Genomic DNA, 23,691 nt, shown 5'->3' with positions numbered 1-23,691 from the left:
TAAGTGTGTGAATGTGTGTGTGTGAATGTGTGTGTATGTGTGTGTTTGGATGGTGCCCTGCGGTGCATCGAGTGATTCTATGATTGTGCTGACATTTAAACTTTTACCCTGACTCCTAAAAATGAAACTTTTGACTATATTCGTCTTTCTTTCATTTTTCAACACCAAAAACTAAGCAAACATGCAACCAGAAAAAAATGTATAAAAAATACATCCTTTATTATTTGTTCTTAAAGAATAGAACGTTTCAATGCTAATGAAAAAAAATATTCATTTATCAATATATAACTCGGGTAACAAGGTTGTAGGTTCAAAGTGACATTTTCAATCATTATCGCATCACCTCTAACAATAAAGGAAATAATTTTTTTTGTACTTTTCCTAATTGAGGACTTGAATGTAAGTATGTTCCAAGCATGAAATACATTAAATAGATTCACATATACTGTAAATGCAACAAATACTATAATATATTGATTATACTGTATTTCAGGTGTAGATACAGGAGTAAGACACACGATGCTGTAGACTGGTTATATCTTTATCTAAAAATGCACAGGTTGTTGTAAAAGATATTTTTAATTGTCCTTCTTTTTTTTTTTTTTTTGTCTTTTGATATGTAATGTAAGTGCAAAACTAATAGCACCCCTGCTCCATTCCAGTGTTCCCTCTATAGGCTTCATATCCTTCTCAACCCTGACCGGGTTAAAGCATGCACTGACAATGAACAAATGTGCATGCATGCTTAGTGGCTACTTGCAGGAGTCAGCGAAAGTTTGCAGCCCAGTTTTATTAACAAATTCACATTAGTTCACTAGAGTAGTGACTAATTCATTTTTTATGATATCTGGAAACTATTTTAAATGTACGTTTTGAAAAAGGTGCATGCATTGTTGATTTTTTTTCCGAGGAAGTATGTTGAATGATATTAAGTTATATATATATATATATATATATATATATATATATATATATATATATATATATATATATATATAACTTAATATCATTCAAGCATACTTCCTCGGAAAATATAAAAAATATATAAAAAAAATATATAAAATATATATAAAATATATAAATATTTTAGATGCAAACATTTTGTTAAAAATGGTTTTACAGTATACTACAGCAGCACCTATAATAATAATAATAATAATAATAATAATAATATTTCAGGGTCCCTATTACTAGAAATAATAATTACCAATAATGATCTTAGTTAAAATGGTATTAAAAAAAAAAACACTGCAGTTTATTTGCAAGAATATGATTGTGACAAGTTTGTGTGGCGCTCCTCCCGTGCAAAGTCATTGTGTTGATTATCAGTAACAGCCGAGCTCAGCAAAGCTGCTGACTCCAGGGGAAAAAAAGAAAGGAAGAAAGAAAAAAAAAACCCTTTCCTCTCTTTAGATTCTATTTGGCACGTACATTTATTATTATTATTTTTTTTTAAAAGCTCATTTCTCCTACTTTGCACTCAAGCCGCCACATACACCTTGTGCTGTTTATTGTCAACGAAAAGCTGTGGTTAGAGGCCAAAGTAGTGTGTGTGCTTGTGTGTGAGGGAACACTGTGGCATCTGCTCTTTTTTTCTGTAAGATCCTTCTTTTCTCCAGCCTTCTGAGACAAGATAATAAGGCACTCCAAAGCACAATCCAGCATTATATTCAGCGACCAAAGCCTCATCTCTTGTCACTATGCGTTTTATTGGGGGCCTGGGATGTGATGCTTCTATCATCAGCCTGTCAGAACGAGAGGGCCAGAAAGACAAGACCACTCATTTTGTACACTTAACGTCCAAGCCAAATGGCCAGCACTTATACTGAATCTGCCCAAATGGAGGACATGTTTCAGCCCAGGGGTCACCTTCAGCAGAAAGAGAGAGAGATAGATACAGAGAGAGAGAGAAGAGTGAATAGATTAAAAAATGTCTATTGATTTGAGTAATTAAGGGGGGACTTTGAGAGGAAAATGAATCTGTTATGGACAGATGGATATGGTTTATGCTTCACTGTTCTTCTTTGAAGAGTAATATCAAAATTGTGCATTTGAAATGTTTACCAGGCACAGGACTATAGTCATGTTCTGTCTAGTGGAAGAAACGTATTTTGACACCGCGGTGCATTTCCAGAGCCATCCGAATGTATCTGTACTTTACTTATTATCCAAAAAGGGTCCTGGAGACATAAATGTCTTTGTTTTAATGGTTAGCCACAAGCAAAATTAGTACTACCTCTTTATCCTGGATTGCTGCAAAGACGTAGACATATAAGTATACATGCACACACACACACACGCACACACACACATGCAGGCATTATGCTTTTAAAATCCCTCCCTTGCAGGCCCCAGAACAAAACATGCACATTATGTTTGTGTAATCAGCTTATCCGTAAATAGAGAGGGGGACGGATCGGTCATAATGCGAAGAGAGCCTTGATGTGCTTTGGTGGGCCTAAGTAATAAAGTGACACACACACACACACACACACACACACACACACACACGCGCACACAGTCTTTTCAATGAGACCTGTGTAAATAGGGCCCCAGTGGCCCCAAGTGCCTCTCCTAAGGAGTTAGATCTCATTATGGACACGGCCTTCAGTCATCTGCTTACAGCCGACACCCGTCTCATCTAACTAATGTGTTCCTACAAAGCATGTGTAATCTGCCTGCTAATGTGTCTGTAGTGCACATAGCTTACAGGTAAGATGCTGTTCAAGCACAGGGTTGAGGCGGGGATGATCATCCAGCAGTTGTGCTCCCACAAGCCCACTTTTGTCTCTGAATCAGGCTTGCAGCGGTTTAACCGAGGGCAAGAGTGTTTCAAGTGTTTATAATGGATTTAAAAATGTTGTGTGCAGAACAATTGGTATGAAAGACTGAAATGTAAAGCATTTACATCTAAATGTGTTTATGCATTGTAATAATGATCTTGCTGGAAGAGCTTCGTGTCAGTTAATATGGTTGTTAAGTTTTACATCCCTAAGGATGATTTAAGAAATTGCAGAGTTTAAAGTGAAACAAAATGATGATAAAAAGCAGACAGGAAAATTGAAAGAATAAATGCAAAATGTATACAGTAATTATAATGCCATGCACAGAAACTTACTGTATAGTAGCACTGGATATCTACAGCATCAGATATGATGGTCAAACAACAACCCGAGTTCTTGTGCATCCATGTATGAGGGGAGTTCAAGTCAAACTGGGACTTTTGATAGTACAGAATAACAGAACGTACAGTAGTTATAAGAGTTAAACCTACCTTAATTTCTCTCTATAATTTCCTGCTACACTAATGCACTTATTCCAGCGTTTCACTAGTTCTTTTATACCATCATAGTAGAAGGACTTCATGTCTGAAACTCTGGTCTCCTACAGTAGGAACTTCTTTAATGGCCTAATCACGTAGAAGTGGCTTGGAGTGAGGTCAAGACTGTATGACCAGATATTGTGTCCAGCATCTGGACACCTTGTCCATGAACACCAAATCGGCGTAGCCAATCCACTGGGACAGAATCTGAAATATTTTTTGATATAAGTTATTGTCCCTTTTTTTCCATAAAGTTTTTTATGGGAAGGTCAGCAGGCTAGATTAAGTTCATATCCCAGAACTGAAAGGTGTGGGTCATTCATCAAGGCTTTGAGACTCTCACACTAATGTTATATAGCTTTTAGCACTCAATTACTATAAAACTTGATCAATGTCTTAAAAAATATGAAGTTTGGCAAAAGTGTAAAACTGTTTTCATATAAGGATCGTACAAGGACATACATACGTACAGCGCAATCCTGTCCTCATATAAGGACGGTGGACTCTCATGAATAAATCTCTCAGCCACTATATTCATAAATTGTATTTTTCTGTACTTCTAAGTTGTTTGGATTAAAGCAAGCATTTGTGAAATAAAATTAAAAAAAAGTGTTCATGGTGAGATGGCTGTAGAAATGACATGCTCTCTTTATGTTGTGATGAACCAACCTTTATGGGACGCGAGAGAGAGAGGGAGAAAAAAAATCTGAAACAAATTGTTTTTTAAATATTCATACAAGATGTAAAAGCCGTCAGCACTTTGTAGTATCACGCTCAGCTCATCACATGGCGTTCCTGCCCCTCTATCCGTACGACATCATAATTGAAGGAGTCACCTAATCATATAGATTGAGTGGAGGTGAAATGACAATCTTGGGTTTTTCTCTGATGTAGTGTGGCGCGGGGCTCGGAGCCCGGACGTTAAGAAGCGCCCGGACGGTCTTCCTCAAGCCTTTATTATTTATGACAGTTTCTCTTTGAGCACTGACCAGTACTAATGCATAACCTTCTGTCCTTCAGCCTTATTCGCTTCCTTTGAAAGCACAGACTGAGGAGATGAGAGGCAGGAGAGTGTGTCTGTGTTCATATATAGACGAGGTGGATGTCTATGTGTGTGTTTGTGTGTAAGAGAAAAAAAAAAGCCACTAGTTATCTAGATTTTGTTATCACCCCTGCCCCGTGCACACACACTAAACCCATGCTTAAGGACATGGAATGAAAAATTGTGGGCGCCTCTGTTCTTGCAGAATGAAGTTTCCGCGGCTTCAAAGCTTTCCTCTTTTTTTTGCTTTTTTCCCCCCCTCTCTCTGTTTTCTTATTTTTTATTTTTTAGAACCCTTCACTAGGTGTTGAGACAGGGCACTAGATGACCTTGCGTGGGAGATTTTGAGAGAGAGAATTCGCAGCAGGTCGTCGACAGTGCCCTGCGTCTGCCTGTGTTTATGATGATTTGTATTGATCCTCCATGAAAGAGCTCACTGAGAAGGTGGGGTGGAGGACAGAAGCAGTGGCTTCACAGGTGAGGAAATAGAGGCGGGATTGAGAAAAGAGTAGACAGGCGAAGAGGAGATACAAGAGTGAAAGTTTATGATGTAGGATGTATTGTTTCTATTCATTTGATCTGGAGTCTTCATATTTCTCTAAAGATCTTGTTACACATAGTGTGTGTGTGTGTGTGTGTGTGTGTGTGTGTGTGTGTTAGCGGGAAAGTTCAGAGATAAAGATCTTTATAGTAGTGGTCATATAAAACTAAATTATATGAGACCGTATCACATACATGTAAAGTAAGTAAATAAAAAAATATTGTATTAAAAAAGAAAAAAAATATTTACGGGGCTTTTAAGTAGTCCAGAGTCCAAATCTCTACCATATCATTGTGATCTTAAATGTTTTGTCAGAAAGTATGTCATCTGTGAAAGTCATCCAACTGAGGCCTTATGCGAGCTCATTCCATAGCGTATATACAGTAATACAGTAATATACAGCAGTGATTTTTTTTTTATTAAAACATATTGTCTTAAAAGAAGCAATATTAGGCTGGTAGCTGTCATGTAATTAGTGAGTTCAAGCTTTATATTCAAGCCCATGTTTAATATTAGTTTACTGTATAAAGAAATGTGCAAATTGGAAAGTAATAAAGGCTTTTATTTATAATTTCTTAAAAATTGTTTAATTGCTATAATAAATGTGCATGATTCCTCTAATTAAATGTACAAATTAATTTCTTTAGCTAAAAAAAATTATTCTGGCAATGCAAATTTTTTATTATTCAGATAATTATTACATACTATCTACTACATGTGATTTTTTTTACTGAAGTCCTACTCCTTATGTGGTCTTTGTCATGCACATTTAACGGTTTGATTTATTGCATCTCTAACTAAAGCATTAAACACAGTAAGGTTTGAAAGGCCAGGGTTCTCAAAGGTTAATTTAATGTACTTAAATTAATATAATTTAAATCATAAGATAAATACGCCCGGAACTGTGGATTTTACATATTATGGCATTTTTATTAAATTTTTCATTTTTAATTTAAAAAAAAAATCCCAAGTGTGTACACCTTTCTAAAATCGACACAATATAAAATAATTTATAATTTATACCTGTTTTTGTTACTTGTTCTTACATGTAAAGGGAGTACTGTGAGAGCTACAATTTAGGTTTAGCTGACAAAAAAAAAATTTTGTGAAAAAAAAAAGGCCTAGATTTACAATCTTGACAACTGGTTGCAATAAGATTTAAATATAAAATTTTTATATCTATCAAGAGCCTTATCCCTAGCTTTGAAAACACTTAGTTAAAATCCAGTTAATGCCGATTCAACTGAATCCTTGCAATAATAATAATAATAATAATAATAATAATAATAATAATAATATTTTAGCATTTATAGAAATAGGATCATCTTTTTAACTGTCAACTATTAAAAGAAGATGGTATTCCAGCTAAGCGGACAATAAGATCCCAAACAAAGCATGCTTTCTGTAATAGAGCTAATAAAAGACGCACTAGAAGGGCGCTTCTGCAGGACGGGATGGTGGTCAGGACACGGAATCCTATTTGTCGCAAATATGTTTAAGATGATTTGAGGTTAGGTTAGCATGAACCAAAAGCACCGTGACCCGGCATTCCTCCGGCTTTCTCTAAAAGGGTTAGAGATTCCATAGACAGAATGGACCTTGAAGTCTCTGCTTTCACAGATGGGCCTAAAAGGATGAAGAGTCATCTGGGCACATATTTGTCTCTTTCAGCCCTCAAGCTGACATTGCTTGAGGATAATGAGCGTAGAGGAAGCTTCCTGAACAGATGTGTCCATCTGTGTGGTAGCTAAATCAACACCATATTCATTGCTTCAGCTGCTTTTCCTTTCTAGACATCTGTTATTAAGTTCTTTCTTCTTCAATAAGTAAAGATCACTGAAAAAATAAGCATGTGAAAACTTTACAGCTGAATATGTATGAATATATTCAGTTTCTATGTGTATGCTTCAATAGCATCAAGTAGTTTTGATTCAAATTGGAATTATGAAATGTATTATAATGATTTTTTCAGCAGCATTATAGAGTTATTACAGTGTCCTGGCCGGGGTCTAGTATTCCTTGGAGGGACAAGAATAAAATAAATAAATAAAGAAAACATTTTATTTATAAAAAAAATATATATATTTTTTATTAATTATGATTTAGCAGTAGTTAATTATTTTTTGATGATTAATTCAGTTTCACTAAGCTTAAACTATAATAATAATAATAATAATAATAATAATAATAATAACAATAATAATAACAAAAATAATAACAAAATTAATAATTAATTAACTAATCAACAGAGTTATATTTCAGTTATTATTTAGTCCTAGGTTGCATTTAACTATAAACTTTTTATTAAATCAATCTTGTTGCTTTGTTACTTTAAATAGTAAAAAAAAAAGGATTTAACTTGTTTTTATACAAATAGATGAAAATTAAAATTATCATGAGAGGCAATAAAATGTTATTTTACAGTATTAAAGTTAAATCAGTTGGTGACATATTTAGAGCATTGACTTGATACTTTTTGAAAGTTTCAAAGATCAATAGAGCCGTTAAAGTGATTACCGCTTAACTCTCCACACTTTGGCTTTCAGGTATTTCGAACCTTCCTACACCTGGCCTGTGTTTTGCCTAAATGCTAATCCTGGAGTATTTTATATAACTGCAGCAGAGCAGATAAAGCACTGATCTGTAGTAAAACCCCGTGCTCCTGAGTCACTGACAGTACTTATTTGCTTACACTTCACACCTAGTCAGAGCATTTTTGTTTGTATGTTTTTTTTAAATTTATATTCTTTTCTCTAAATCTCCCTTTCTATCTGTCTCGGCACATCGTATCTCCCTATCCTCTATTTCTCTAAGCTAACGTGCTGTTCCTTTCAACCCATCAGCTGCATTAACTAGCCTGAATCAATGGTGTACAATTTAAACACTGTTCTGGTTATTGACTGGATTTGTTTTTTTTTTTTTTTTGTTAAATGCGCCCGTCAGTCATCACTAAATCCCTCCAAACTAAACCACAACCTCGTAGAGTTTTGCATATGGTTAGTAATAAATATTTTTAAACAGAAAGATACAAATAACATTAGAGTTGTTTCATCTAAACCGTTTTCTTGGTCTGAGCGTCTGAAAAGCAGAAGGCGCAGTTTATGTCGGGTTTTTGTGTAACGTATTTGCCGAATATGAGGGTGGAATGAGATGATAAATAGATGCTGTGGTACAAAGCAAAGCATCAGCAGGAGAGCTATTTAGGGTCTACTCAAAGCCCGCAGCGCCTTGCCCTGTTGATTTTGAATAGACGGACCGAGCAGCCCCCTCTGCTCCTACCAGCCAACTTATGATATAATGGATTTCCACTAAAATAGCCAGTGTTAAAACTCCTTTTTTTATAGAGGGCAAAATTGATTCATAAATGCACTCGGGGGCCAAAAGCCAACCCGCCGCTTTACAAAGCTTTCAATAACGGCCATTTGATTCAGAAATGTTGGACGGAGGTGGCATGCAAAATGGTGATGGCAGCAGTGGTGTTGTAGACGATTGTTTTGTGCTTGTCTGTTGAACATAGGGTGTGTGCAGGGGTGGGGGTGGTTTGGGAAGAGGGGGTGTGTATGGGGCCAGACAGGGCAACGGAGTGTCAATTAAAGCTTGCTCTGTGCATGAAAAAATAAGCCAAATTAATAAGTGCTGATTTGCAGACGTGGTCTATCAGATCTATTTATCTACACTCCCTCGTCCAGTTAGATGATCCGATGATCAGTTCAAGAGAACTGTCTGCTTTTATTGAAAAAAATGTGTTGTCTTTGTTTACAGTCCAGTGACATTTTTAAATCCATATTGTTGAATATGTATTTTAAATATTGAATATATAGTATCCTGGGCATTAATTCAGTTTCTTTTGGTGAAACAGCAACACAGATACTGCATTTGTCCTCTTACAAAATCCTATTTTTATTGTGTTAATTAAAAGCAGTTCAAATGTCACTGTTTTATAAAAAGGCCCCGCACTCATTTGCTCTCAAAGGTCATGAATAATAGTGCATTTTTATTCATTAAAATAACTCCAACATCTGTCCACTTTAGTGCACGTGCACATAAACAGATCATAAACTCTTTTATAGTCTTTATTTATTTCTGCTTATTACAAGGGATAGAAAAAGGCATTTCTTTAACTGTTTAATTTGGCCATTTGGCAAAGCCGGCTCATTGGTTAACTTTTCCCTATGACATGACACCTACCTGCCTAGGATGCTTAGTGATTGCTTGGTGTGGCTGTGCCATCATCAGGATTTGTACTTGTGATTCTCTGGCAAATAGGTTGACCGTCTTTAAAAAAATAAAAAATGAGCACCACCTGAAAGCCATCTTCATTTGATTTTGATGTGTCTCACTGTTAGCCTTCTATTTCATACTGAGACCTTTGGCTTAGAAAAGCTCATGAACAGTCTACCCTTCCATCATATTAATAATACCAGTTTCAGCAAATAGCTTTGGTACAGTAAGCGTCTAGTCTGAGTTGAGTAACTGTAGGAAGCATCTTGTCTTTTAGTTTTCTGGATATTTTTTCTACTTCTACAAAAATACTACATTTCTATCCTAATAGCACATTATTAAAAAAAAAATTACCATGATGAACTTCCAAATACACATCAGAGAATTGCAGAGCTGAGAAACAATCCAGAGGAGGGGATCTTCTTATATGACAAAAAAATGTCCTTTTTAAATAGATGAAACAAAAAGGACACAAATCCGTAAATAGAAAAATGACAAAGAGGAGGGTTTTTTATGGTTTTAAATGTGTATGCACACTAAAGATGCATCTAAATGTCTAAAAATGATCAAAAACGCATTATAGGTGCATTATAGGTCCCCTTTATTGTTAATTACACTAGCAATCAATGTAAAATAAAAGTGGCTTCCTATAATATCAGTAACTTCACATGAAATTGCATTCTCAGTGTTTTGAAAGTAATCCTCTTAGAGAGCAGCTCCCTTTAATAAACAGGTTAAAAGAAGAACGGGATCTGATAATAGGACACAACAGTTGCCGGAATCCCCAGGCATTTCCCCTGTCAAGCATTTTAATTTTATTGCAGGGACACAAATTCATATGTTACCCCCTGTGGAGAGCCTAAGTGTATGTATTAATTATAGATTTTTTTTTCATGCAATGAAAACACGTTAACTTCACAATTGTGCACAAGAGGATCAAATGGCGCTGATTTTATCTAATGAAAGAAAACGTTGCATGCTACACTTTACAGATGTGTGCAGGGTAGAGTATATATTATTCACAGCCAGTGACTGAAACTAAACGCACCACCATGTAGACTTGATCTGTCAATTTAACATCTTCATAAATTACACAGGGGGTTTATAGGTGAAAGCTTGAGTGCTATATAGGAAAGTGGCTTGATAATAAGATGAGGTGACACTGTTGCCTGTTTTTTGGGAGCTTAATTTGACAGAATATGCTTGATATCCATATTTTATACTGTATGTGAACATATTTGTCACTTTTCTCTGTTATACGGTATAATAAAATTGTAGCTGTTATTATAAGTGATCATGAGAAATTTAACATTTTTAGTTATTATTAAATTTAGCTGTATGGAGGTACAGTGGTACCATACAAATGTCACCTCTGGTATGTGAACATGGAGTTTGTACAGATGTTCTTCAAATGCTTAGTGATTTTACAAAGAAATACGTTGAAATTAGACCTTCCAATTTGCCCACAGTGTATAAGTCTGTGTGTGGCTGTAGTGTAGGTTGTATGGAGGTTGGCACAGCTGGCATGACCATTGTTCACAATGATGGCTTGTTTGAGTAAATGAATGACCTGCTTTATCCTGGTTAGGGTTCTTGTGGATCCTACTGGGTTTGCATTAAATGCCATTCTGGTCCTTTGCAGAGCAAAAGTGCACACACACACACACACACACACACACACACACACACACACACACACACACACACACACACACACACACACACTCACACTTGTACACCATATCAGACCTCTGAGAATCTGGATAGAGCACAGAGAGAACACCCAGACCTCCATGCAAACAGTAACCAAACTGAGGACACTTGAGTTAAATGTTTAAAAAAAAAAAAAAATGAAATACCTTCGAAATAACTTCTTTTTAATGCCTTTTCTAATGTATGTTTGACTAAATGTGAAGCCTTGTGTGTGTGTGTGTGTGTGTGTGTAATCTTATTACATCAGATTAGGGTGTTTAGGTACAGTAGGTCTCTCCAGCCCTAATCGTGTCCTTTGTTACCATGGTGATCCCCGGACCAGTTTAGCCATGCCTGCTTCTGTATTTTTTATTCATTGAATAATTTTTTAGGGGTATTTTAATTGTACTTCATTGTAAATTAATGCTCATTTTACATCATGTAGGTGTCCTTTAAGAAAAAAAATGGGAAAGGGTCAAAAAAAAGGCACAATTTCCACCTGTTTCCACCGTATTCAAAATACTTTTGGGGAATAAGGGCAGGGTTATTGTATTTATATTAATACAATATATATTTATTATAAATACAGCTATACAAATACAGATAGTGAATCTCAGTGTTAGGCAAATACAATCTCAGATGAACAACGGCAAATAAGGTTTTTCAATGTTTATTTAACAAAAATAAATGTAATATATATATATATTTGCAGTATTACTGTAAGTGTCCTCTTACTGCATCCTGCTTACCAGAATTTAGGAGGGGAAGTTGCAGCCAGTTGCTGCTACTCATCTCAGACTCGACAGGTCTCACTAAGCATGTTAAAAAGTTCACGACAGCACAATTAGAAGAAGACTGAACAAGTACAGCTTGTTTGGAAAAGTCTGAAAAAGCTCATCTGTCTAAAACGAACATAATTGAGCTTTGCAAAACTGCATCTGAACAAAGCACAAAGCTTGTGAAATAATGTCCCATGGACAAATGAGACCAAAGTTGACTTGTTCGGCCTAAATGCCCAGTGCCAGGTTTGGTGAAAACCAAACAGCATTTCAGCACAAGCTTGGCAGTGGAAGGGTGATGGGCACCTGGGCACCTTGCAGTCTTTTTGTCCCTCATTAACTCAACGGTATACCAGAGTATTCTAGGAGCAAATGTGAATCCATCTGTCTGACAGATAAAGCTTGGTCAAAATTCAGTCATTAAACAGGACAATGATCTGAACCACACCAGGAAATTCAACATCAGCTAAAAAACTAAAAGATTCAAGGAGTTGGAATGGCATAATCAACGTCCAGACCTCAATCCAACTAAAATGCTGTGGTGGGACCTTTAGAGAACTGTGCATAAGCAAATGCATAACATTTAGAGACTTTAAGTTATTGCTGCTACAGTTAAATCAACATACTGAAACTGTTGACGCATAGGGGTTCTCAGTATTGCACTTTTTTTCCCCCCTTTTTGGCTTCATTTTGGTTAAATTTAAAAAAATATATATATTATGTTATTAATCTGAGGTTGTATTTGCCTAATACTGAGACCCACTAGCCCAGATGATTTTATGTTTTTACATCAAAAAACATATGTAAAAACATAAAATTACATATTACTCTTTTAATTCTATTCAGCCATAGAATTAAAAGAGAGGGTACTAACTTTTGGACATGACTGTATATATGAGCTAAGCATTCATAATGATGTTGCATTTCCATTCGTATAGCTAAAATAATCTCCGGTAAGATGATCTGCACAATTTGCATGTAATGATTATATGACACACAGTTTGCAGTCATAACCAACATCATGACACTTATCATCACATTTATACCTACTGTAATGACACGATAACCACATCACGTGTGACAGGGGTATGGTTTGTTCTTCTGCGGCTTACAGGATGCATTCATGATGCTTTGTTAATCATGTGCTTTGAATTCTGAAATGATTCATTGCTGCACAATACTCCTCATATATTAATACGCAAGACCCTCGGAAAGCTCAGAGACTTTGATTCCGTGTGTGTTTCTGTGTACATCTGTACAGTACACTGTGCAGTTTTTAAAATAATAATTTAAAAGTAAGAACCCTTGGACTTTTGTGTTGATGCGATAGTCTAAAACTGTCCAGCGCCCCATAAAAATGAGCCGACTGTGATGAATGTGAAAGGCAGAGCTGGTTTACCAGATGGAATTACACGTCACACGTTCCACCCTTAAAGTAAGTGGCAACACATACTGTAGATGATGTGAATTGAAGATTTAAGAATAAAAATGTTTTTTTTTTTTTTTTTTTAATGCATGCATTCGCGCTGATGTGAATTGCTGAGCGAACTGGAATGGAAGAAATAGAGGGACAAAATGAGCTGTGGGCGGTGCTGCCTATATGTGTGTGTGTGTGTGTGTGTGTGTGTGTTTATGGCTGAATGTGTTGATAAACCACTTTACCACAACACTTACAGAGTGGCTTTCTGTCAAAACAGCGTAACTGCCTCTCTCTGTGTGTGTGTGTGTGTGTGTGTGTGTGTGTGTGTGTGTGTGTGTGTGTGTGTTGCGAGAGATGAAAAGCAAATATGGTAAGAAAATGGTAGTATAGTAGTTTTTGATGGATCTCTTGCTGTGGGATAATAATGGAATTTGTAAAGTAGTTTTTTGGTGGGTAGAGAAGTGCATGTCGCCTAAACCCCTTTCTCTTTCTGTCTCTCTGTCTCTCTCTGTCTCTCGTCCCTTTGTTAGGTGGCAGAGGTGGTTCAGTGCAGTCAGATGCAAGCAGTAGCCCCTCTGAGCAGGGTCACATGTGTCAGCCCCATCCAGCATACCCTGTTGGACCACAGGTAAGAACATATATGCTCACACACACACACACACACACACACACACACACACACACACACAGATTAAACTTCTGAAATTTAATCACTGTAAAGTTCATTCAAGAAATCTGTTCCTTACATGCTGTACTAAAAAATGTTAGAACTTTAGAACTGGTATTATACGAGGGGCATCCAGGTCAGACCGGGACTACAGTAGTACATTTTTTTGTGAAGGCATAAAACCAATTGACGTTTATGATGAGACTCCTAGTTATTTGAGCTGTGCAAAGATTTTAAAGGAGGCTGTATGTCTCCGACCGATAGCAGTCGTTCACATGAACAGTGAGCGCATGGATAGCCTGATCCTTAAAAATCTATAGATCACCAAATTGTGAAAAGCATGCATCTTTCTGTAGAAACTGTACATTCAGTCATTCATGAACACACATTAATAAGAGTTATTGCTATATTTCTGTACAGTCCTGACATCACACCAAGCCATTTCTAAATGTTTGGGCCATCAAAGGAGTTCCTGGGAGGCCAGCATTTTCGATGTACTGTAAAGTCCAATCATGACCCCGGTGTGCACAGACAACTTTCTACCTAAATGGTATCTAAGGACTAGTGAAACACTGGGATAAGTGCATTAGTGTAGCCGGGGAACATATAGAGATATGAACGAAGTATGTACTCTCATAATTATGTTCTGTTATTCCTCACAATCTGAAAAAAAGTCCTGGTTTGATTTGAACGCCCCTTTTATGATTGCCTTTGTTTTAAATTTTTTGTTTTGTTTTGTTTTTTTACACTTTTTGCTTTGACCCAAGTATTGTTTATCGTTTTCACGCAGTAGGCCGATTTTCAATTAAACACTTTCTCCAGTGAAAACTGGTACAGCTGGGAAATCAACAAGAAAAAGAAGCATAAAGGTCGAGTAATGCTACATCCCACACACAAGAGTCTTGCTCTAAAATATGAGCCCTGTCAAGGTCATGGTGCCAAAACAAACATCTTTCAGCCACACTGGTCTCTTGTCCTCTCGGCACAGCCAATTCCTCTGTTTCGGAATCAATATGTTTTGATGGATTCGCAGTTCTCAGGCGGATGTTGTGCATTCTGCCATTACAGAGCTGGATCCGTAAGAGGGCAGTTAGCCCTACATGAGTCTGTCTCTGTCTCCTCAGTGCACTGACACAGGCCTGCCATCAGTGTGATTGTGGGTAATCTCTCAGCAGCTTCCCCTGCCAGGCAGCTCTGGGTCCTTGGGTCCCTCCTAATAGAGGATGTGCTCATGAAAAATGGGGGAGTTTAATGCCAAAAACAAATATCTGGCACGCTGGACATAACATTGCCTTGGATATTGTATTTCAGGTGTTCGATAAAATATTACATTAACATTTGACTACATTTTTATAGAGATACTAGGTACAGTATATTAATATAGAATAAATGGCGGTTTCATCTGGGTCCTCTGGTTTACTGTCCAAAGTCCAAAGACATGCAAGGTTTTTAACATCTTCACATCAGAACTGATTAAACATTTGTTAAGGCAGCTGAGACTTTTGAGAGTGTGCTTTTGTAATTGTTTATGTAGGTTTCTGTCAGTTTTCACACATATGTAGGTGTATGTAACCCTATTAACCCTAAGTATTACCAGGCACTGTACGGTTTATGAGTTCAAGTGTGATGCAGTTCTAGTTTGAAGACTGCTTTAATAAGATTTCCTCCCTCGACTGGAGTTCAGATGCATTTTCCAACCTGATGATACAACAAGCCAACAATGGGCAAAATTAATTGAGTGAGCCAGTGAGGAAGAGAGAAATAAATGTACGACTCTATTCCCTCAATTACTGTGAGTTGTGTTAAACATTTCTAAGGACCTTTCAGGTTAAGATTTTCCAGTTAACTTGGTTATTGCCATCGTGAAGTGCTTTATAGTGACATTTTTCTGACAAATGGCACTGCCAATCAAGATGGTTACAGCTTTAGAAGACTCTAGTTATGCAAAGACATTCTGTGCAAAAGACACAATATAGCTGTCTGTCCTTGTCTATACTGTATGGTTCAATTTTTACTACAGTCGGTGGTTCCAACTATTACATGTCTCTTTATCTAGTCCACTTCAGAAGGCTGATGAAGGCCACTGTAATGGCCCATTCACAGTCAAGTGTGTTTTTTTATTTATTTATTATTATTATTCACATCCCACTGAAACCAGAAGTGTTTAAACCTGCCACTCAAAGCAACTTGGAATCATTTTGATTTCACTCTCTTAGTAATAAGACAGCAACTAGGACTTTTCGTTAAAATAAAGCCATGTTATATTAATGGTGTGCTCAGTTCAATTTTCACATATAAGAAGGAAGTCTTTTTTATTCTCCTATTAGGGACTTTTCCCATATTCCCAAATTTGATGCCGAACTGATAAGTTCTTAAGATCATAGAAAATGTGAAGGACCTTCATCAGGAAGTTCATCAAGTTCAGTACATCTCAGCCATCAGACAAAAAAAATTGAACATGTGGAAATTTTTCAATAATAATGAAAAAAATGTAGTTGCCTAAAAAGCATTGAAGCAGTGTGAAAGTAATTTGTAGGCCGATTTTAGAGGGTTTTTTGGGGGGACTTCATAGGTGGTTCTTCATAATGGCAATTGTAGTGTAAAAGTCTAAAAATATCCCCAAATTTCTATGATTTGCTACTATTTAACTACCTTAACTTGACTCCAGATTTTAATGATTTTCATCAGCTTTATTCTGGTAAAGCCACAGTTTTGCTAAAACCACTACAGTCCCACTACAGCACATGCGTCCTCACAATGTAGCGACATGGAGCAATTCCCACTAGTCTGGGTGGCTGCATTTCAAACGGACATGTAGTGCACTAAGTAGAGTGGTAGGGGGTTGTTAGGAGTTGAATGAAATATTAGTAAGTGAGGTCTCATAAATACTCTTGAGGTTGTTCAGAAAAGGTTATAGACAGTTCATGAGTTTGTCATGGATTGTAACAAGGTCAAAAGTATTTGATAATTATGTGATTAACACATTACAGAGCCAAGCAACTATAAACTGTGATTTGAATTCAAACCAATTCAGCATGCTTGTACACAAGTTTGGGGAATGCAGAATCCATAATGAGGCCACAACACGAAAAAACTAAAGGCAGGACCGAAGAGTGTAAACTATGCTATAAATTTATTTTGACAGAGTTAAACTAGGATTAGTCATAATCAAGAAATAATACAAAAAAGTTAAATAAATCACACATATTCATTACAAATGGAAACACGAGGGTTTGAAATAGACCAATAAACAACAGGTTTTACTGATTAGCTAGGAAGTCAATCAAACGACATAACACGTTAACATTGATTAACAATTCTATACCAGTGAATTGGTGACAGGATCATGAACATCAAAGGTTCATTTATGCCCTTTGGGGACCAAAGGCCTACAGTCCGGTCCACTCACTCACTTACTCACTCAATTATCTTCTATACCGCTTTATTCTGTATTTAGGGTCGCGGAGGCCTGGAGCCTATCCCAGTAGGCTTAGGGCACAAGGCGGGGTACACCATGGACAGGGTGCCAATCCATCGCGGGGCACACACACATACACTCGCTCACGTTCACACACTACGGGAAATTTGGAAACGCCAGTCAACCAATCCTACATGTATGTAGACTGTGGAAGGAAACCGGAGTACCCGAAGAAAACCGACCAAGCACGGGGAGAATATGAAAACTCCATGCACACAGAGACGAGAATCGAGCCTGGCTGGGAAATGAACCCAGACCATGAAGATGCAGGTCCAGTCACCAGTCCAGTCCAATCCTACAGAAAACCCAATGCTGTCCAATGTGCCAAAGGGTCAGCGCTGGCCATGATAGAAAAGCACCAGAACACACTTGCATTGTGGAATCATATCCCGAGTGGCCAGAGCTGTTCAGGGGACACAAGCAAAACCTGCACAATACTGGGTATAATGTTTTCCTTTGCAATATTTTGACTGTTCAGCATAAACCAGGCATAAATCCAAAAAAATATGGAAAGCCATTATACTGAAGTGACAGGAGCCTAAACAGAATCAGGGGACTGTTTAGCCCTCCCCCACTGTGCTACACATTTAATAAACCTGGCATAACTAATCTGCTGATTAACAGCTTTCCTGAGATGAAGTGAAGTAGGTGTGTTAGAGCAGGGAAACACTGAGATGTGCAGGACAGTGGGTTAGGGACCTGTCGTGTGGCGAACCTTTAGTGTTGTGTGCAGTATTGCCAGTTCACAGTAACCAGTTCAACAAAGAATTTGGTAAAAGCAGTCGATCTTCCAAATGATGAAACTTAAAACCTTGCTAATTTGCTCGTTAAGTGTGCTTTCATTGCTTGCTTTTCGAACAAGTACTGTACAAAAATATCTATGCAATATGACGAAGCGTTCACGTCTATTTAATTCAGTTTGGTATCAAAGCTGTCAGAGTCCCCATGACACTTTTATACACTTGTAGAGACGCTAGCAAGAAAGAAAAATGTAAAAGGTTTGAATAATCTAATTAAAAATACTGGAAAATTAGTCAACAGATAAAACTTGCTGAATTAACCAATGATTATTACACCATAGAAATAAGTGGAGCTGTGGAGTGAAGAGGTGACGATAAGATCTGAAGGGGTGAAGATGTGTGCTTTATTAAGTGCTTCTTCAGTTTGAGTTTGAAGATAGACAGTGAGTCAGCTTTTCAGACAACCAGTGGAAGTTCATTCCAGTCCTGACGCATGTCTCTTTTGTATCTTCAATTTTCTGTATCACACATTAAAAATATACCATCGACTTCTTATGAAATAAATGTTCCATTTTAAGCTGCAAATTAAGAGGGAAACAGTATTTCATCTTCTTCTTCTCCTTCTTCTTCTTCTTCTTCTTCTTATTATTATTAACATTATTATTGTTATTATTATTATAAATATTCTGTTTTGAATAGTTTAATGATCTTTCTGGCCACTGCGGAACAATTTCTCCCGCCTCCCTCTGTACTGTTTGTGGGTTAGTGGCTTAAAGATACAGTACCTTGCTCACACACCATAGTGGGTGCCACCTTGCAGCTCAACTGCAACCTTGAGCTTGATTGTTTTCTGTGCGGAGTTTCACATATACTTTCTGTAAATCTATGGATCTGCTCTGGGTTCGTCGGTTTCTTCCCTGCTCTTAAAAACAGTCACATAGCGTAGACTACAGGTGTGAATAAGCATGTGCAAGATGTCTTCTGAGGAACAAGCATCCCATTTTAAGTGCATTCTATGTATTCCTGCCTCAGACCCAGCATTGCTGATAGATAGTCTAGATGCACCATGACCTTCATTGAAAGGCTCTGTTCACTTTATCAGCCTGAAGTGACTTGGATCTTTTTTTTTTTTTTTACTGTAATGTGACACAGATCTGATTTTATTTTTAGCATTGTATGCATGAACAAATCTGATGTTTTTTTTTTAAAATCAGATCTAAGCCATTTTTATACGCAGTCCTAGATTAGGTACTAGCAGTGCAAGGATTTCATAGTGGTGCTAGCAAGAGCTGCTAAGCAGAAAGTGTCTGGCTTTGTCCTTTCATCTTCTTAATCAAATATGAGTAACTGATTGCTGTGCTTCAGACCAAAATTTTAAAATTGTAATCTATTGTTTGAAATGAATGAGTGGTGGCACAAACCACTCGTTTTAACCCAGATGACCTGAGCAAAGTCATATCGATAGGCGCACGTGTCCCAGTTCAGAGGACAGACGCGTCCACATTAAAGTCAGATTAATGTATAGAGTCAGATATATTTCCGATTTCCACTCAGATTTGATCATTTAGTAGGTAAGAGTTGAATGATGAGTATATTTCCTTGCTTTAAACATCTGCAAACAATGTGACATTGTGCCTAATGGAATGGCCACTTGTTGACCTTAATCAGGTTTGAGGAAGATGTGCCCTACAGTACATATCCTTTATTACTTTGTTTACAGTATCCACACATACCACATAGTGGTTTACAGTAAACTGTATATGAAATGCATAAAAGTTGACATAATAGGGTAAATATTATTATTGTTAGTGATTGTAAAAAACGTAATGAAGGATCATTTGTGAGTATTTAGTATAAAGAATATTAGAAGGTGAGTGGAATATTGCTTCATTGCTTCATGTGAAGACCAGCTGAAAATGCTGGAATGTGAGGTTTTGTATCAGAGCTACAGTATGTTTGTTGTGTGATGGAATCAAACTGTAGCTAAAAAAATCAGTTTTTCATTTAGAATATATACCTGTATATATACCTGTAGATATATGCTGCTTATTTCTTAATTGATTTATAAATTTATTTTCTTTCAGTCTCTTCTGGTGGCCCAGCAGCTGGCCTCAGCCATGAGTGGTGTGATGTCAGGAGGTGCTCCAAGTCTGAATCAGCCGATCCTCATCCCCTTTAATGCAGGAGGGCACCTGGGGGGACAGCAGGGTCTGGTCCTCTCCCTGCCTACAGCAGCCAATATCCAGGGCCTGGTGGCTGCTGCAGCTGCTGGGGGCATCATGACTCTCCCTCTACAGAACCTGCAAGGTAAGAGTTTACTATATTCCTCAGCTGGAATTGTTATGCAGATTACCCAAGAGCAATGGGACAATCATATAGCTTTAAACCCATGTACACTTTATGTACATGAGGATTATGCTGTAGATTCCATTTAACAGTGTAATATCTCCCTGGTAATGTTAACATCAATGGAAAATTCTGTTCTTGAAGAAAAACAATTCATGTGCATGCATATACTTATTATGCATATGTACAAAAATTAGTTTACCATACAGTTACATAAGAAGTATGACGTATGAAATAAGAAGTATTTATAAATAATAGACATTTAAGGTCTTAAATAAAATGTAAGTGTCATTGTGCCCTCATTGTGCATAATGGATTCCAGTTCAAGTTTGGCTGAGACTCATATGAAACTTCTGCAGTTCCACTGAGCTAAATCTAGTTGGTATCTTTTACAGTTAAGAAGTATTTAGTACACATATTACTCTTGTTGAAATTGGCCCTGATTACTTACATTGTTCTCGCATTCTAGTTGACAAACTTCACAGCTGGTGTGCAGAACAGACCTAGGCATTGTAAATCTACTGTATATGCATCTCAATTTTGATTTATCCCAAATTATCACATTAATATGAAAAAAAAATACAACAATGGTCATTAATATCTAAATTACCTATTCAACAATTTTCTGTTGTTGGGTATTGCATAGAACTTTTCCAGAATATTTCTCAAAGGAATAAACTGAAGAACTCTAGATGAAATCTTTTCTTGGACTGTGTCATTATACAGTAAACCATGTAAGATGATTGTTCTAAAAATAATCTGGAGATCGGGTAAGAAGTATCATTCATTGTAAAGATCAGTTTGCAGATAAGCACCTGCTAAGACATAAGGTTTTTTGGCTTTCTAACAGGGTTCTCTATGGAGCCCTCACTTCAGGACAAGTAGGGTTTACAGAGAACAACCTCATGGAGGACAAGTAGATGCTTTATGGTTTCCCTATATATACTTTTTTTCTCCAGAGTCCATACCTATATCCATGAAGTGATTTGTATTGAGAATCTAAACTGGTTTCTCTGACTTTTTTTCTTTGATATTTCAAAGGATTTTACTTGGAAGGTTTAGTAAAATGAAACTTCATATTCTTCTATATAGAATCTTTACGGTGCTAAAGTGAAGTAGGTAGAGAAGTGAAGTACTGGGTTTATATTTATATTCATTACAAGTCAGCATTTTGCATCTCGCTACATAAAGCACTTTAAACATGTCCTTTCTCTCTGCATATTCATCCAGGAGCAAAATTCTGTCTTCTCTCCTTCTCAGTCCCTCTCTCCATCCTTCATCCCCCTCGTTTAAACTTTAATGCGCAAGTGTTCTCTTTTGATCGTAGTTGTAAATGGTTTTCATTTTAATGTTTAAAACATTGTCTCTTTTATACCATTAGACCGTTGGATAGAGGAGGGAAACCATCAATCATAAATCTTGGATGAGACGCTCGCACTAATACCTGACTAAAAATGCCACGTTATACATCTGAGTGCATGTAAAGTAGCACATCTTTTAGGCTTATCTTTCATTTTTTCCATGAGGCTGAGGATTAAAATAATGCACAGACAGAGAGAGTTAAAAGTGGTCCAAAAGAGAGGGGATGGATGGATGGATGGATGGAGGGATCAACAGATAGACAGATAACTGAGGTACTCAGATGAAGTAGAAGATGTCTCTAATGGACACAAACATGCATAAATAACAACAGGCAACACAGTGTCTGAGCTTTTAATAAACATTCATGCAGGCAGAAGAATTCCTAAATGTACCCAGCATTTGCACAGTCACGATTATATACCTTTCTAGAAGCTTCTGAAATAGAAAGTAAAGTGGGGGCTAATACTTTGGGTTAGAACCTTTTAACATCTCAGCCTCAAATAAAATAACTACAAACTCTTCATGTGGGTTTAACATCACATGTTTCCTAAAAGAAGTAATGTCGACTCAGAGTAATGAAGGATTCTAAGCAATTTCTCATTGTTCCATTAAAACAAATTGGCTTTTTTGAAAAAGCAAACCAGCTAGTCTAAAAAATGACAGAATCCATGACCTTTTGAAAAATTGCAATACCAGTATTTTGACATAATTATAAAAACTGCAACACAGAAACAACAAAATAAGTTTTAGGAAAAACATTTATTCAAACACCAAGTTATAAAATCATAGTACCAATATTCACTCAATTCTGTATACTGCTTATCCTGTACAGGGTTGCACTAGGTCTGGAGCTTATCCCAGACCATGTGCTCAGGGCACTAGGCAGGGTACACCCTGGATGAGTGCCAGTCCATCACAGGGCGCAAGCACACACATACTCACACACTACAGGCAATGTGGAAACAGCAGTTAGCCTAATCTTTGAGTTGCGGGAGGAAACTTAAATACCCGGAGGAAACATACCAAGCTCGGGGAGAACATACTAACTCTATGCGCGCAAACCCAAAGGCGGGACTCGAACCCTCAACTCTGGTGGTGCAAGGCCACATGCTAAACACTACACCCCTGCATGTGCTGCCTGAAGTAACAATATAACTTTATAAAATAAGAATAATATGAACCCAAGATTTGAAAACCAGTTATATATAAGAGTTCAAATAATGTGGAGGTACAGAAAAAAAAAATCAGCTACTCAATTAAAATGAGTCAATACAAATTTATATTGTTATGTTAACTATTAATCTTACACAGCCCTTAGAAAAAGCAGATACTGCCTGTCTGAAATCCCTATCACTAAAATTATTATTTGTATAGAATTGACGGCCATAAACTTAATCCTTATGAATCTTATCTTATATTGTTATGAATTTTCTGCATCATAAATCATTTTCAGGTTGATAACTGAGTCATGCTGGTCTTTGTCACACAAAGAGTCAGTGCCATTGACAGGAGTGTTTACGTATCATATGGACATTTAATGTGACCTTGTTGGTCCAATATGCTAAGGAGTATTTGGTGAAGTGCCAGGTATGTAGCTTGGCGGCTGTTAAACATGCTCCACATCCGGATTCACCCTGCTGACTATCAGCTCACAGCCTTGTGTTGATCTCCTTGTTTTTTTCACACTTTTCATGAATCCATTTTCCTCAATGACGTCAAACTCACTGTCAGAAATCTCACCCTCAAGATCATACAGTATGGTGTGGCTGAGAGGCCTTAGGTTCGAATTTATCCCGTGTTGCCAGGAGATCTCTGAATGCGACAAGACAGGGTTGGGACTGCACAAAGGCAACAGATTGTCCATATTAGTCGCTCTCTCAACTTTTTTTTTCCATGTCAACTGACTTGTTAGTCTTTAAGTTAGGTGGATATGTTTCACTACTCATCCAAGTAACTTCTTCAGTTGGGCTTTTTTTGATCTGCTCCTTCGGCTGTTTTTGGAGAGATTTCAGTTAATCGAAACTTCTCCTATTTACACTTGTAATGGTGCACTTTATCTTTTGCAGTGTGAGATGCATCAG

At 37.0% G+C, this 23,691-nt stretch overlaps 1 protein-coding gene across 1 annotated transcript in view; it reads left to right on the top strand.

Moving 5' to 3' along the window:
- Window positions 1-23,691, top strand: part of pou6f2 (POU class 6 homeobox 2) — an 86,553-nt gene that overhangs the window by 5,925 nt on the left and 56,937 nt on the right. Inside the window, exons 2-3 of the mRNA XM_053487850.1 lie at window positions 13,548-13,645; window positions 19,987-20,209. Coding sequence (XP_053343825.1) covers window positions 13,548-13,645; window positions 19,987-20,209 — 321 coding nt within the window. The remainder of the gene's footprint in view (window positions 1-13,547; window positions 13,646-19,986; window positions 20,210-23,691) is intronic.

This window comes from Clarias gariepinus, chromosome 26, assembly GCF_024256425.1.
Source record: "Clarias gariepinus isolate MV-2021 ecotype Netherlands chromosome 26, CGAR_prim_01v2, whole genome shotgun sequence".
Classification (NCBI taxonomy): Eukaryota; Metazoa; Chordata; class Actinopteri; order Siluriformes; family Clariidae; genus Clarias; species Clarias gariepinus.
This window is presented reverse-complemented; position numbering and strand designations above follow the sequence as displayed.